We start from the raw sequence: 16,847 nt of genomic DNA, 5'->3' as shown, positions 1-16,847 counted from the left end.
GAAAACAATTTGTTAAAAAGAGTGCCTCGGATTCGGTGTTGAAGTCATTCAAATCCATCTTAATCAACATTATTTTCCCAGATTTTAGTTAGCTGTCCTGGTGAATTCCTTTCCTCTCTTTTTGCTCAGTACTTTGATATTGATTGATCATTGTAATAATGTACACCAGAGGTATTCTTTAATGACGGGTTTGCTAACTAGGAAATTATATCCATTTACTACGAACGTTTGTTGAACTCTCCTGAAGCCAGAGTTTAACAAAATAATAAAAGAGGAAAACTGGGTGGGTTGCTGCTTGATTAGTAAGCCAGAAAGTATTTAAAAATAAAATAAAATGGAATTACATCATTTTCTGGATGTAAGTGCCAGCACTTCTACTTGCATTAACTTTATTTATTACACAAATAAGACATTTACAAAGCACAACATTAAAAGTATGTAACAAAACAGACATTGGTTTTACAAAAAGTGCTTACAATTTTGTTTTACTTTTTTAAAATAAATATTAGTCTTGACTGTCCACTCATTCAGAGAAAAAATTTTTTAACCATTGTAGCCAAGACATGCAGAATTGCAACATGCTACAACAATATGATTGGCAGATGAAATAAAACTGGTGTTTAGTTGGCATCCTACAGATAAATCACTGATAGTAGTGCAGGATTGGTTCCCACTCCCTGTCCCAACGAGTGAGTTCTGTAAGCACCTTTAGCTTGGGCATTGGGCTGACCAGCATGAGCCAGGAAAAACCACTGGTGATAAAAGCTGAAACCATCCCAGTGCCAGAGCCGAGCTCTGTTAGTCACCTTATTAAACTGGAGTGAAGAGCCTTTCCCTGGCTGTCTTCAGTGGATTCTGTCTGCAAAAAGGTTTGTAAATAGCAACTGGAAAAGTTTAGTGCGTGGAGTCTGCATTGCTGCACCAGAACCCATCTGGCAATTACTGAATAAACTAAGAAAATGAGAATGACTTTAATTTTATTTTTTTTTTAATCCACAGACAGGCGATGAATGCAAATGACCTGAGATAAGGTTTGGTTCAGTGGCAACAGTCAGTGTGAAATATGTTGTGAAACAATGTATTGAATAAATTAGAAGATTTCTTACATTCTTGGTACAGTTGAGTATTTTCCATACACATAATTAGCTCTAAAACTGCACAAGCTGAATTGCTTCCAGTTTTTGCAAACAATTTGGGCTTAATATAAACAGAGCCTGATTTCTGAATTAGCAAAGCTGCTCCTGGCTACTTATGGGGGAAAGTGCCCCAAGCACAGTCTGTGGTGAGCCCACATCCCTGGAGAGAAACACCAACATTCCCTCAGCCCTGCCATGGCATTGCTTACAGCCCCTTGGATAGCCAGGACATTTCCCAAGTGGGGCTTTTCTGATCAAGTTGGTATTTAGCAAATACATATTTCATAGTTTCCCTTTCACTGCATTGCCAAGACAGAAGGGAGAAACACATCAAACCCTTTTCTCCCTCAACAGAACAGTTGTGGCAATCTCAGAGACTGTGGGATGTCAGGGCAAGTTGCAGGCTGAATCTCTCCTTCTGTGTCAAATGGAATAACTACCCATTCCTTTATGGCACTAATTCCACAACTAAATGGTCATTAGGATGTGCAAGCACAAATGGAGAACAAAGTCAGGCCCTGGTGACCCCCCTGGCCCCCACGAGCATCTCAAGGCTGACACAGCAACCACCTCAACCTGTGATGACAAACACTCACCAACAGCCAGCCAAGGGAACACTCATCCTTCCCTCATTCTATGAAAAGGACAAAAAGGAGCACCTGGTGCACCTGGTGACTGGCCCCTCCTCAGGGGACACCTCTGCAGAGGTGGCCCCAGCCAGGTCAGGCGTGTGGCAGCACCTTGTCACTGGTCACACTCTGGAAATGGTCACTCACACATCTGGAGGTGACAATAACATTTTGTGGACTTAATTCCCCTCTCTCCTTTCAAATGTTACTTTGAATTGGAACTAGAGCTGCTGGCTGCAGTTTGGCAGGTACTGGCCCAGCTGTCCGAGGTAGTGCCATCACTGTCAGTACACAGACACGCAGGAGGGTGTGCGTGCGTGTGGATTTGCTCCAACCAATATCAAAGTGTGTTGCACTCAGCTGCTTCTCAAGCCAAGAGATCACAGTGGCCCCTCAGCAGACATCCCCATCTCCCCACGCTGCTGCCAGGGTGTTCCTCACGGCTCAGTGTGGCCGTGTCTGGCTGCTGGTGCCACACAGAGCTCAGGGACACGGGCAGGAGAAGCTCCCCACGTGTGCAGTGTGGGCTGGCCACGTGTGGGATGCTTCCCACCTGGATTGATCCAGGATCTCCTGGAGAGGAGAACACGAGTATCTACAGTTCCCATTAAAAACAAGTTAGGTAACAGATGGGTTCCCATCTCCTGCTCCTCGGGCACGGCTCAGTCACATCCCTCACTGGCTGTGGCTCAGGGGAGGCTTTCACATTCTTGGAAGAGCAGCCTCACAGACACTTCACAGCAGGACAGACCCATGTGCTTGCGTGGAGAGAGGCTGTGTTACAGACCTGCTCCTGGCTCGGTGCAAACTGAGAAGGGCTGGCAGAGGTCTCTTGTTCGCTTTTCGTTATTACCATCAACGAAGGATGGGATCGTTTTGGAGTCCTTTTCCTGACTTGGGGCCAGACTGCTGAGCACTTCCTGTGAGCCCAGCCATTCTCCTGGGATGCACCCTCATCCCAGGGCCTGGGACAGCCCAACCCCAGCAAGGGAGACCAGGAGGGCAGAGGGGATCAGAGCCAGGCTGCCAGACTAAGGAAGATGCCATCCCCTTGCTGTCCACTTGGCTAGCAATGGTTCCTGCTGGCCTTACTGTGGTTTCACCTTTTTAACTGGGCTCCAGTTTCTACCCAACTCTTCCCACTGACTGAACTTGAGTCCACAGCAGGGCAGAACATTTCTACACCTTTATGGCCACCTTCCATCAAGCATTTCCCAGTCCCAGAGTATGGATTGTCTGAGAGTTTTCTGTAGGTACATTCTGAAATCACCCATTTGTGATCCAATATGACTCCAAGGAAATAAAGTAGCTTGTTAATAAAGAACGAGAGTAAAAAACTTTAAAAAAACTTAAAAAAAAAAAGATTTGGCAGATGGCTGTGAGAGGAGAGAGATATTCAGTGTTCTAAGAACAAGTCAGCAATCGAAAACTTCAGGGTGCTAAACCTGGCTCTGCCACCAACCCTCATGGTTCCTCTCAGTTTAGGACATCTCTGCTTCCCCTCCTATAAAACGGGGGGAAAAACACTAAGATTTACTTACCTTTGAGTGATCAAAGGACATGTGATTCTAAAGCACTTTGAGGAGGAAGAAAAACTGCCTATTTCCAGCTGGCATCATGTTTTCCACTCAGTGGAGTCTCAGCTACCTGCGAGTTTGGCTCAGGCAGGTCTGTCTATACATCGAGTTGCTGAGCCAAAAAGCCAACTTCGGATTTCACACAAGCGAGTGGAAAGAAGGAGGGATGTCCAGGAACTGCTTCACTGGTGCAAGAAGAGAATCAGGCCAAACCACGAAAATTCCTCCTTCCTTTGTGTCCAGAGGCGATCATCGACCCCCTGAGACTCGGCGTGTTCTGGGCTGTTCATATTCCCGTGGGTTTGGGAGCAAGACTTGCAAGCACAGCAGAGTCACCAGTTTTGACTGTGTCTGGCACTGCCTTGGAGAGACTCACGGTCATTCTACAAGTCCACAAGAAACAAGTGTAAAATGTAACTGTGCACTCAACACACACATACACAGAGTGTCGCTGGCGGAGTTGGAGCGGGCGTGAGGTGCTGCTCAATGGGAGGAGCTGAGAGTGCTGGGGCTGAGCTGCTCCCGCAGGGCCGGGCGCTGTCAGCGGCTCAGGGGCAGCTGAGGAAGAGTCCTCGCAGTCAGTACTGGAAGAGGATGACCTGGGGGGAGAAGGGGAGCGTCAGCAGCACAGCCCGGGCCATGGCCGTGCGCTGCAGGGAGCACAGAACGGGCTCTGCCGGGGCAGCCACCTCCTCACAGGAAACCCTCTCTGGAAGTGCTCTCTGCCCGGGAGCTGCCAGCCCTGCCCGGGGAAGGAGCCGCCACTGAGGAGCCCGGGTGGGACGTGCCAGAAGAAATGCACCACACCTTCCACTGTGGAACCAAACACAACGGGGCAGCACCCCAAAAACGGCACTTCATTCGTCTCTTCTGGGATACAGCAGCTACCAAGAAGGACAAAGGCCATGCCCAGCAATCCTGAGTGCCCACCTCACTCGGTGACCAGCACAGGCTGCCCTCAAACACTGCACCGGGCTGCTCTGCAGGCAGGGGAAGCAGCTGCTGGGCTGCTCACAGCTCACCTCTCACCAGCCACTGCTCTGGGCACCCCCAGAGCAGGGTGGGGCTGCCCCACATGCAGAGGGAAACACGCTCAGCATTGAAATGTGTTTTCCCAGGATCTCAGCTATCTCTGCTTTTAAAAATTTTTGGATGTGGGAAAAAAAAAAAGCTACTTCAGTTTTCAGGAATTCGACATGCAAGAGATTGTTTAGAAAAGGAGCTGGTTGGGGGGCAGCTCCGTGTCCTGAGAACCTTGTTCTGCAACAGCTGTGAGCCAGTAATTGCATTTAAATCAGGAGCTGCTTGCTGCAGTGAAGCCTCCCTAACAACAGCACCAGCACTGTATAATATTATCTGAAAACTCTGTGGCTTGCTGGGCACATATGACAAAATGGTAGAATTTAAACAGAAAAAGTATCTTTGCTGTGCCCCTGCTTCTGCCCATAGAAACAGAGCTCAATTAGCTGCTGCACTGAGAAGAGAGAGATCTGAAAAGAGAGGTGCTGAGAACTTCTAACAGTAAAGACAAAAGCTAAAACCACTCTGAGTTGACAAAGGCTCAGTATTCCCTCAGAAGGAACTCACTGAAACTGGGGTCCTAAATAAAATCTTCCAAACCTAAGCATGTTTGAGAAGTCTTGCCCCCAATAAGCTGTGTGTTAGAACAGATACTGTAAGAGCTGAACAGAAAAATATCAACATGCAATATTGTCTCCTGGCCAGACATTGTGAAATAACATTCCTACTTCAGATATTGTAACAGCCAGTTGTTATTATTTTTAAGCAATACTGCAACCCACAAGAAATGAATCTTTTTTGTTAACTCGTGGAAAACTGGGAAGTTAGCACATGCCAGAGGTCCCCCCTGCTCTGTTGTTCACAGCCAGGTGCTGCTCACACTGACCACACGTGCAGGCATCTGAGGAATGGAGCAGACAGAGCTCAGGGCAGGGGAAACCAGGGAGGATCCAGCAGGAGGATCCAGGCAGGAGGATGTGAGAGCCCTCAGTGGATGCAGGCACAGAGTCCCAGCAAGTCACAACAGCGAGGGGCACCCAGGGAAAACACGGTGATGCCATTTTGACCAACAGTGGGTACATCAACCTCAGGGCCCCCAAAACTAAGGGAAGGCACATGGGTGGGTGGCAGCTGTGGAGCTCATGGAGAAGCAGTGATGCTGACAGGAGACAGCAGTGGCAATGATGTTACACACAAATCCTTGCTACAGCGAGGGTTGGCCCCAGAGCCTGGAGCAGGGACTACATTTACCTTCTCACCCCTATTAGACAGTGGTCCTTCCATGTCCGCTTTGAGGTGCACTGGTGGAGCAGTGTAGGGAAGTCTACAGTGCACTTGTCCACACTGTACCTGACCTGTGGATGAGAAGGGGCTTCAGCCTCTGTTACTGCAAATGACACAGCCCACAGCAGCACAGCCCACAGCCCACAGCACAAAGCACAGCCGCTCCCACCGGGACACGCAGCGTCCTGACCTCGTGGGGAGAAACCTCACAAGAGCCACAGAGCCAAAGCCTCTGTCCAGGCACGACCAAAGCTGCCCATCACTCACAAATCGTCACTCAAATCATTTCACTGGGAACAGAGAAAGCAGCTCTGCTGTCCTGAGCACGAAGGAGACCACCGAGCCCCACAGGGCACACTCACAGCTCATCTCCATGACACAGAGAGCACAGGAGGGCCGAGGACCGGGCAGTGAAACCCAGGCACCGACATTGCCGGGGACGAGTTAATCCCAAGGGCAAGGCTGATCGGACACGAGGAGGAGGAGCAGCAGCAGGGGCACCATCCCTGCACCCGCAGCACCGGGAGGGTTTTGGCACGGCCCCGGCCCTGCCCCGGCCCTGCCCCGGCCCTGCCATCTCTTACTTTCGATGTATCCGTGCAGCGTCACCATCCGGGCCCGCTCGGGGCTGCTGAAGGGCGAGTAGTGGATGTCATCGGACAGCGAGGAGGGGATGCGGGACGGGGGCGCTCCCGAGGGCGGCACCGTGTGCTGCGGGGTGTGTTTTTTATGGCGGGCTCTGCAGTTTTGAAACCAAACCTGAAAAGAAAGCAGCGAGCGCTGTGACAGCTGAGAGACAATTGGGTTAAAATGTAGTCCTTTACCAGGGTCCTCGGATGGGTGTTTCCTCGAAGTTTTTACAAAAGGAATGAAAAGGAACAGGTATGAGGTCTCTGATCATATCTCACTGCTTCTAATTAAAGGAGTAGTTTGGGAATTCCATCCTAAAGTTAAAACATGTATGGGAAGGGTTTTTATGCGAAAGATGTGATCTGTTTCTTATGCTTTAATTTCTGAAAGATAGCTGTGAGTAAAAACCTTCTCCAAGACTGAGTGAAGATCAGCTCTCCAAGGCAGAGCACACTGGACCATAGAGAAGGAAACAGTCTAAGCATTTGACAAATTGTTTCCTGTTCAAAGTGCCTTTAAAAAACATCCACATAAAAAATCACCCGGTGTGCAGCCTGCTTGATCTTTGCTAAATGAAGAATCTCAATAAGAGAAGCTCAAGCCAGATTTTCACACACAAAATTTAAAAGTGTCATTGGCAAAGCAATCTCGGATGAAAGCTCCAAATTTATTTTAACCACTCGTGTTTTTATTGTATGCAGAAAGTATGTGAGCAGAACGTTACAGTGATGAGTACAAACGTCACCAAGAGGCAGAGCTGGGCTGCCTGGGAGCTGCAGAGGGGACATTTCTCAGCCCCCAGGCACCATCCGCTCTCCCCTCCCACATCGGGGTGGGGACTTCCCTGCCTTAGTGTCTCCTGGAGCTGCAAAACCCCTTTTTCTTTAAACTTGTCCATGCCAATCCTTCCTGACTCTGCCTCTGTGGCAGGGGTGGCTGCCAGGAGAGCTCCCACACTCCGGCAGCGGCTGGGACAGAGCACAGCGCTGCAGGACCTGCTGCTAACAGCAGCTCTCCCACCCAGCGATTTACTGTGCATGGCTGGGGCTGTTGGGGTTTTGATTCATTGCATCATAAGAGGGAAATACAAATAGAAAACCCACGAGTGAGACAGAGAAGGAACGGCGCTGGCATGGCTGCGGGAGCAGAGCCGGCACCAAGGAGGCCACTCAGAGTGCTGGATGGATGCTGAGGAGCCTCGGGCTGTGAGAGTGAGCCCTGGCCGGTGCCAGCCTCCAGGTGCCCCTGCCTGCCCTGCCTCACCTGAATGACTCTGCGGCTCAGCCCCGTCATGTCTGCCAGCTTCTGCAGCGTTTGTGCGTCGGGGTTGTTGTCCTGAGCAAACTGTGCCTGCATCACCTGTGGGGAGAGGAGGAGAGCAGAGCAGAGAGGGGCTCGGGTGAGGCTGGGGAGCCCGGGCCCCGCAGCCCCCCGGCCCTCCTGCCCTACCTGCAGCTGCTCGGCCGTGAAGGAGGTGCGGGCTCTCTTGGCTGGCTTGGGCTGGCTGTCCTGCTCCGAGGGCACAGCCCCCTCCAGCGTGATCCCATTGCCTGCGGGGGAGAATCCTCTGAGGCACAGGGCAGAAGCTGCTGCGCTGGGCGACACCACACCTGGTGGCACCACAGCCTGGGACACCCAGGGCATCCCCTCAACCGGGGCACAACAGCCCTGGCATCACAGCCTGGCACAGCCCAAGCACCGCCTGCGCAGTGGGAGCTGAAGCAGTGGAGCCAGCACGGCCACCCAGGAGCTGCCCTGGGCTGCTGAGCCCCTCCACACACAGGGAAGAGGGAACAACCATTCCCCAAGAGTTTACTGTGGAATTAAGAAAAATGCAGCAAGTGGTGGAAGCCACAGGGAATAAGGGGAGACAGCAGCAGGAAGAGGTCAAGGTGGTGTGTGAGGGCAAGCACTGATGTCCCTCTGGCCCTGACTCCTGGCCACCACTTGGCCACATTCTCCAGGGAGTGGCTGGGAAGGGACCCTGTCTCTGCCAGGCTCACCCACATCCATCACTCCTGTCCCCTGCTGCCCCCTGTGACCCTGTTTTCCCTCATGGCCGCTGCCTCCATCAGTCCTTCAATTTGCTCAGAGCATTTCAACAGGCTCTTTGCTCCTTTCCCCAGCCCCAAACTGTTGCAGCACCTCGACCTCCTCTTCCTCCTGGGTCCCAGAGCAGCTGCAGGAGCAGCACCGTCCCCAGGGCCTTGGGGTGGCCATGCGTGAGCAGCAGCCACACTACGGGGGACACTGCAGGGACACTCCAGGGGGACACTGACCTCCCCCCTGCCCAGCCCCGTGTCAGGGGGAGCCCAGCTGTGCTCTCACTGCCGTGCAGCCTCAGAGAGGTGCCCAGAGCCTGGCTCCTGACGGGGCCCTGCTGCAGCCCGTGCCAGCCCGGCTGCTGGGGCAGGGTGGGTGAAGCCCCTCTGAGGGAGGGGCTGGTGGGGATGGTGGGGGAGGGCAGCGAGCAGGGCTGGGCTCGCCCCGCTCCCAGGATGCGCCTGCACGAGCTGGACCAGGCTGTGATTGTCTTGGCTTGAGTTGAAGGACTTTCTCATATAGTTTGACTTGTTCTTTTCGGATGATGAATGGGACTCTGACTTCAGCAACATCTGTTTATTTTTCTTATATGTAAAACCTCATGTGCAGAAGAAATTGCTCGGTAATTACTGGAGGGGGGAGTGTGGCCCTGCAACTCCACAGCAACTACAGCTCTCCAAAGTGATCCACCCCCTTCTCAAAACCCCTTGGACACAGGTAGTGACACCTGACACTCACCAGGTGCCCCAGCACTGCCCAACGCTGGTGCTCAGCCCACACCAGCAGGTTGTTCTGAGCAGCAGCAGCAGCAAACTGGCCATCCCAGCCCTCAGCAGGGCAGCAGCTCTGCAGGAGTCCCCGGTGCCAGACCCTGCTGTCCTCACAGCATTCTGCTCCCCCAGGACATGTGGCTTCTCCCTCTCCATCCTTGCTCCCCATCACCTCCCTCACACCCTGCAGCAGCTGACCAGATGGACCAACACATCACAAGCCACATCCTGAGCCAGGACCCTCCCAGCCCAACTGGGCACTCTGTTTCCATCCTCTTTCTCTTTCCCAAACACAGTAAACTGAACCATATTATTTTCCTGTCAGGTTGTTAATGGTTTCCACATGCTGCATGGGCTGGGCCATGGCGTGTCACTCGCTGTGCCCACCATGTGCTGAAGCACTTCCCAGCACAGCACAGGCCCTGGCACTGCCTGGCCTCCCTGAGCACCACTGTGGCTGTTCCTCTGAGCATCTCTCTGGGCACTGCTGTGCAGGAGGCTGGGGAAGGGACAGGAGCTGAGGTGCTGTGACCCCGGTGTCACCAGCTCAGCTGGCTGTGGCACAGCGCTGTCCAGCTGGGAGTGGCACAACCCCACATGGGCAGGGCGGGTGGAAAATGATGGCAAGGTTTTGTCCAATCGCCAATCCCACCTTCTCCATTTATGACTCACAGCCTCAAATCCCAGTGGCTTCCTCACGCCCTGCACTCCAGGCTGTGCAGCACCAGGCACTTGTCCCTGGCATTGCCCAGGGCACACAGGTCTGCCACGAGCCGCAGGTCCTGCCAGCACACTGGCCACCCCATGAGCCCTCTGCCAGCCCAGGGCCTTGTGCTCAAGCCCCCCCAGGACCACCCATCACCCCTTTTTGGACATGACAGAACCCTCCCCAACACCCTGTGCTAAGGGTGAGCGTGGGCACAGCGACACCGTGCCGCTCCATACCGTTCTCCGCCGCGCGCTTCAGGTTCTCGATCATGGTGTCGTAGTGGATCCGGCACAGCACCTTCTCCTCCACCAGGCCAAACTCCTCGCCCGTGGAGAGCTGCCTCTTGCAGGAGAAGCAGGCGAAGCAGGCCAGGTGGTAGGCATTGCCCCGCGCCCGCCGCACCCAGTCGCTGGCGTAGATCTGCCTGCCGCAGCGGGCACACTTGGTACCGAACCGGCTGTGGGGAGAACACATGGGTGAGGGCAGGGGGGGCAGGTGAGGGCAGGCAGGGGAGGGCAGCAGCACCATGCCAGGGTGCAGGTGCTCCTGCCAGCCCCGTTATTCACCCCAATCCCCACAGCACCCATGCATGCGGAGATGCAGTGGGGCCGCCCCAGCGGTGCCCGTGCCGTGGCAGTGGCAGCAGTGTGGGCAGCAGTGGGTGTAACTCCTGCAGCCCTGTGAATCAGCTTCCCAGCCCGTGGGTTTTTATTTTGATAACAGCCAGTGTGACACTGAGATGGAAACTGTGTCAGAGCTGGTTCTCTCCAGCTGCCATAAATCAAACCATGTGTGTTCTCCTCACACGTACAGGCGCACACATCTGCTTTTTCCCCCGTGAAGGAGGTCTCCTCACTGTGAGAGGATGATGACTGTGCTGGAGTGAGCTGTGCTGGAAGGTAGCTCAGCACAGTCAAGAGGCAACAAGACAGCCAGGATCCTCTCACCAGGGAGTTGTGTGAAAACCCCCATTCCTGTCAGGATGCTGATAGTCAAGGCATGGTGACTCACAGGGAGCAGCAGATGGGGCCCCCATGGCCCTGAACCCCCAGGTCAGTGTCTGACATGAGGTGCCAGGCAGGTTTGATATCTGCATTTCAGCATTACTGCTGCTTAAAATAATAAATGCGATGAACAGCAGTGAGAGCATCAGGAGAGAAGGGAGCATCTCCTCTGCCACCCCAGAGGTGGTACTGGCTCCAACACAGTCAATGCACTTCCCCACACAGCCCCAGCACTGCCACTGTCACCTCAGGCTCCCGAGGGCTCCTGCCAGCCCCTCACCACAGCGGGAAGCAGAGCCACAGGCAGCCCTGCCCGAGCAGCTCCAGCATCTCTCAGTGCAGGCACAAAACACCGACAAGGACGACCACAGCAAGTGACAGGAGAGACCCCACAGCACAAACCCTTCGGTTCAATGGCCAGAGCAGCCCCAAGCTCTGCACACAGACAGAGCCCAGGCCAGGCCACCAGGGCCAGTAGTGTGCTGCCCATGCCTGACCCCACACCGAGGAACTGCTGCCCACCATGGGCCCAGCAAGATGTGGAAATACTGTCCTGTGCTGGATTACTAATAGCAAAACTATTTGGGAGGAAAAGAAGGGTCTAAATTTTTCAGCCTGACCATAGCTGACCAAAAAGAAGAAAAAAAAAGAGGACATTTCTGTGCTGAAATTATACAGAGACTTAGCTAAGAGACTTCACTAATTTACTTCAGATGGGAACATTGTAAACTGACTTTGTGCCAGCTCGTTTATATAAACGCACAAACAAAAGAACTGTATTAATTTTTTATTTAGAAATAAAGATCATTCCTGTAAATTGAATTACTTTGAACAATGTGCTATGTAAACAGTGGTGCTTGCTGAACAGTATCAGGCGAGGGGCAGGCGCACGGAGCTAATGGCACGTGGTGATCGCTGCTCCCCGCTCCAGCCCCAGCCAGGGGAGCACAGCACGGGCGGGGGAAACTGAGGCACCACTCAGAAAAGGTCACACATCCCCGTCACACATCAGCTGGGCTCTGGGGAGGCACCCAGGCATCTCCTGAGGAGCGGGCAGGACCCCCAGGTTGGCAGCAGGGCCCAGGGAGCTGAGCAGGGTTTGATGAAAGGCGCTCGTGTGGCCGTGGCAGCAGCACAGGCAGAGGCTGATGTCCCTGTCCCTGTCCCTGTCCCTGTCCCTGTCCCTGTCCCTGCAGGGCCATGCCATGAGCAGAGCCTGCAGAGAGGCTGAGGCTCAGCACAGCCGGGCACAGGGCTGCACAGCCTGCAGCAGCAGCAGCAGCAGCAGCATTGCCGCTGTGCCTGCGGCTCCCGGCCAACTCCCCGCATCTGCGGCACCGCTGCACCCAGCACAGACAGGGCTGGGGCCAGCACCAGCACCCAGTGCCACCCCTCAGAGCTCACACTGCAGGGACCAGCACTGCCATGGACACAGCAACGGGGAGAGAAATGCCTGCAAGAAATTTGCCCAGAATGGTGGCACAAACTGCAGCATTACCAAACGCTACCAGACCCATGGGCTCATGCCCTGAGTGCATGGCTTGTGGTCAGGTGAGCAGATGCTCTCCCCAAAGGTTAACCCTGAGAGACGGAAACTGACAGCAATGTTACCAGGAAAGACTCATCCCAGGGAGACTCATCCCAGGGAGACTCATCCCAGGGAGACTCATCCCACCTCCCCCAGGGGCGGCTGCATCATCTGGGGCGCAGGAAGAGCAGAGGCGGGAGGACGCCCCTGGTGCATCCTGTCTCTCCCACACCACCTGTCCCCAGGTGCCACAGCTCTCTCAGCGCTCCTGTCCATCCCTGCCTGTGGGCACAGGGCAAGGGGCACCCAGCCACAGGGCCAGGCACAGCTCCAACATCCCTGTCCCCTCCTGGGTCCTGTCCCCTCCTGTAGGAAGCCTCTGGCACAGCCCTCAGAGCCAGCTGCAGCTCACATCTGCCCAGTCCCTCAGCAGAGCAGCAGCGGTGCCTCAGCGAGGACCTTCACTCTGTGCCACTGCAATGTCTGAGCAGGAGCATCATCCTGGAGGGACACAACCTCTGGGATGAAGGCCACCTGAGCCACGGCCAGGGACCCCACGGTCACACGCCTGCAGCCTGCCCACCGAGGGCACAGCAGGAATCACACCAGGATCACGCTGGACCTCCGGTGACTGGAGCCCTGGGAGCTTGGCTGTGAGCAGCCCTCGCATGGCTGGGAACACAGTGTTCTGCTCAATGAGCTCCAATTCTAATTTGGTTCTCCTTGGAGTGCTGGAGCCTTAGATGCCAAATGTAATTATTTGACAAGACACAGGAAACAGCAGCATTTGCTTAAAAATGCACATGAGGCCACGGAGTCACGGCAGAGCCAGCACCTACACAGCCCCTCATGGGGACAGAGAAGGGGCACTTGCACAGAGCAGGCCTAACCACACTCCCCGTGGGCAGTGGGGCTGTGACATGACAGCCCCGTGCCTGACAGCCCTCATCCTCAGCATCGCCCAGCAGCCCCGGTGTCAGAGGGATGCAGAGCATCCGTGTGACCCGTGCAGAGCATCTCACTGCCCCTTCCCTCTGCCTCGGCTCCAGGGACCACATGCCTGAGGATGGGGTTTCTGCTTTGCTTTAAAAAAAAAACCCACACATTTAATCTGCCTCAAATAATAAATAAAATTTTCAAAATCCATCCCGAGGATCAGGTTTAGCCCGTGCCACGCACCAGGTTCCACTGGCTGCAGTCAGCAGGATGCCAGCCAGGATGCTCCCAGGGCTGGGTGGCAGCAGGAGGTGACCGAGAGAATGGACAACGGGGCGAGTTTGCCGGGGTAGCGGGAGGGATCCCAGCCCTGCCGAGCGGCTCCCGGCCGCACACGGCACCGACGGCGGTGGCTGAGCCCGGCGGGTTCTGCCGCGGGAGGCGGCGGGAGCGACCCCCGCCCACCACCCCGAGCACCGCGGCGGGGCCGGCGCGGGGTTCGGCGGGGGCTGCATTGATCCCCGCGGGCTCGGGGGCAGCGAGGCAGCTCCGCACCCGCCGGGCTCCGAGCGCCGCCGCTGCCGTCGCTGCCGCCGCCGCTCAGAGGTTCACTAAAATAAAATTTTAAAAATCTCTCCAAACCCCCACCTTTCTATGCAAAAGGCAGGTGCGGAGCGCGGGCTGGGAGCCCCCGCGCCCCCCGAACGGGTGCCGCAGGAACCGGGAGCGTCCTGCGGCGGCTTCCGCGATTTTCGTTTTATTTCCCTTGGCCCCGCCGGTACCGGCGGGCAGAGCTTGGCTGCTCCTAGCAGGAAAGGGGCTCGGAGCTTCTTGGACGGGGGGAATCGCGAAACAGATTATTTTAACATTATTATTTGCCATATTTGCTCAAAAGTCATTTCGAGATCCCGGCGCTACTTTAAACCGCCTTTGGAAAGGTACGCTCTCAAAAACAAACGAAAAAGAAACCAAACATGAACGGCACCAGAACGGCGATAAATGAATGAAAACGCTCAAAGTGCTCCAAAACAGCACCGCGGCCCCGGGACCCCCTTGTGCCTTTCTGTGCTGAGTGGGGAAAATTTCGCTGAAATCACCGAAAATTGCGGTTTGAAAATAATAACAATAATAACAATAATAATAGTAATAACAACAACAAAACCCATCACAGGGCAGGACGCAGAGCACCGCAGCCTCGGGACTGAGCCGGTTCTCCGAGCCGCGCGCTCCCGGTGGCACCGCACCGAGCCCGGCGGGGGCAGAGGCTGAGCTGCGGAAAATCGGGCAATTGCAGACCCTTTAACAAAAAACACCGGAGGAATCTCTAGGGTGCCCCCCGAGCTCCCCTGCCCGCTGTCGTCGGGGCTGCCCCGAGCTCCGCCGAGGCCGGAGGATGCTCCGAGCCCCCCGCGCCCCGCCGGGGTCATTCCCATTTCCTGCCCGCCATTCCCCTTCCTCCCGGGTCAAACAGCATTCCCTCATCCTGGTAGGATGAGGAAAGTCAGAGCACGGGTTCCAATGTTTAGTTAAACCCTGGCGAGGAGCTCAAAATACTCAGTCCCCTCGTGCGAGTCAAACTGGGGGAAAATTAGTGGTTTAAGGTTTAGAACAGAAAGCCTGTTGAAGCCAGAACATTCTCCCTGCGGGACAGGCTGTCCCGGGTGTGCGGGTCCGGACCGAGCCCCGGGGCCGCCGCCGAGCCCCGCCGGCCGCAGCTGCCGCCCGCCGTTCGTTTCCGTTCCGTAACGCGCCCCCGCCGCGGGCGCTCCGGCCATTGCGGGCCCGCAGCGCTGACAGGGGCTCCCCGAAAGCCGCTGGGCACCGCAGGCTGGCAGCGCCTATTTCCCGTCCGGCAGGAGCCGGGACGAGGCCGTTCGGGCCCCTTTTCCCGCCGCGGGGAGCCGGGCGCTGTGGCCGCCGAGCCGGGAGGAGCAGGGGCTCGGGGCGGCCCGCACAGCCCGGCCAGAGGGCAGGAATCCCTCCGGGCGGTTGTGCAGCTGCCCCCCAACCTCCCTTCCTTCTTTTCTCCCGTTTCCCGAGGGTCGTCTCGCACTCGGCTGCTGCAGAGAGCCCGGCGGGTTTTCCAAACCTTCCCACAGCAGCTCCCGAGCGGCCCCGACCCCGCGGCAGCCGGCGAGGGCTGAGCCCCCCGGAGCAGCCCCGGCCCGGTCCCTACCTGAAGTAGTCCATCTTGCAGAAGATCTCCTTGTTCTTGATGTAGCAGCTGTGCTGCTGGCGCAGCGAGGTGCGGCACACGGAGCACTCCAGGCACCGGACGTGCCAGATGAGGTTGTTCACCTGCGGCAGAGAAGGGGCTGAGACCCGGGGCCACCCGCCGCCCCCCGCCGCCCCCGCCGCCCTCCGCCCCGCTCACCTTCAGCAGGTACCGGTCGAGGATCTCCAGCCCGCAGCTGGAGCAGACGTTTTTGCCGGCCGACGGCGTGGAGGAGGAGGAGGATGGCGGGGAGCAGACGGACGGCGTGGAAGGGGTGCTGGGCGCTGAGCGGGCGTCCTCCTTCTCCAGGGCTCCAGGCAGAGGCTCCCCGTCGGACTGCGACTGCGGGCAGAGCCGCCGCGGGGCCGTCAGCCGGGGCCCCGCCGTTCCCCGCGGCACCGAAGCGCAGCGTCCCGCCGGGTCCCCGCATTCCTCGCCATCCCCGGCCCGGCGGGTTCGCACAAACCCCTGACATCCCCGGCGGGACCCCGAAATCCCCGGTCCCGAGCGTCCCCACAGCCCCCGGCCCAGCGGATCCCGGCGGGTCCCCGCAGCTCCCGACACCCCCGGCCCAGTGCGGCCCCGCATTCCCGGCCCGGCGGGTCCCGGCCGGAACCCGCAGCCCCCGGCCCCGCTTACCATGGCTCGGGAGTGCGGGTCCAGACAGCGGGCGCTCCCCTTGGGCAGAGGCTCCGGCGGCATCACCTTGATGGAGAGAGCGGGAGAAGGAGGCTGCGGCTCCATGCGCCGGGCGAGCGCGGGGCACCCTATATAAACCGCCTCAAAACAATAAATAAGAACTTTCTAGTGGCCATTTAAATCCTTTGCAACAAAAGCTGCGTCTCTTTAATGAAGCAATTTGAATGTGGATTGAATTCTCCCCCTGCCTGCACTTAACCCGGGCCTCTTGAAGTAATCGCTCGGTTCCCATGCGAGCCAAGGCGCTGAAAAACCCCCCAAACTACCTGCAATTAGAAATTGCCGTAAATGCCCGAGATAAGAGGTACCAGAGTGTCAATTCCGGCTGTCAATCAGGGAATCCATCAGGCCACCCAAAGAATTGCAAATTTGATTTTTTTAATGGTAGTAATTAAAAATCGAAATTCTTCCCCCTCTCCCTCCGCCGAGCACAAAACGCCCCAGAAAACGCCGGGATGGAAAAATCCACCCCTCTGGCGCGGGAGGCAGCGAGCGGCCCCGGCCCCGGCCCGGCCCCAGCCCCGGTACCGGCCGCCGCGGGGAGCCCGGCCCCGCTCCCGGCCCCGACGGCAGCGGCGGCAGCGCTCACCTTGCCCGCCTGGGCGCCGGCCGGGGCGCGGCGGCCAGGGCCCCGGGGCTGCCCGCCCCCATGGCTCCGGTGCATGGG

General features: G+C 56.4%; 2 protein-coding genes across 6 annotated transcripts in view; one reads left to right on the top strand and one right to left on the bottom strand.

Annotated features, from left to right (window-relative positions):
• The window catches only part of MORN5 (MORN repeat containing 5), a 14,478-nt gene extending 13,385 nt beyond the window's left edge, over positions 1 to 1,093 (top strand). The window contains exon 6 of the mRNA XM_030961531.1: positions 1,000 to 1,093. The gene's annotated coding sequence lies outside the window, so the exon portion shown is untranslated. The remainder of the gene's footprint in view (positions 1 to 999) is intronic.
• On the bottom strand, positions 373 to 16,847 carry LHX6 (LIM homeobox 6). Of its 5 annotated transcripts, none has more exons than XM_030961526.1 (10): positions 16,770 to 16,847; positions 16,121 to 16,261; positions 15,641 to 15,823; positions 15,443 to 15,564; positions 10,035 to 10,255; positions 7,726 to 7,826; positions 7,540 to 7,635; positions 6,231 to 6,405; positions 5,614 to 5,717; positions 373 to 3,941 (listed from the first exon to the last, which is right to left on the bottom strand). In XM_030961526.1, exons 1-10 carry the CDS (start codon positions 16,842 to 16,844, stop codon positions 3,921 to 3,923), a joined length of 1,239 nt encoding a protein of 412 aa, XP_030817386.1. In that variant the 5' UTR covers positions 16,845 to 16,847; the 3' UTR covers positions 373 to 3,920. The 5 variants fall into 5 exon arrangements, with proteins under 5 accessions (XP_030817386.1, XP_030817387.1, XP_030817389.1 ...); XM_030961527.1 differs by having other exon boundaries at positions 16,121 to 16,186; positions 16,770 to 16,846; XM_030961529.1 differs by lacking the exon at positions 16,770 to 16,847 and adding an exon at positions 16,447 to 16,716 and having other exon boundaries at positions 16,121 to 16,186.

The sequence above is a fragment of the Camarhynchus parvulus genome, chromosome 17, assembly GCF_901933205.1.
Source record: "Camarhynchus parvulus chromosome 17, STF_HiC, whole genome shotgun sequence".
In the NCBI taxonomy this organism is placed as follows: Eukaryota; Metazoa; Chordata; class Aves; order Passeriformes; family Thraupidae; genus Camarhynchus; species Camarhynchus parvulus.
This window is presented reverse-complemented; position numbering and strand designations above follow the sequence as displayed.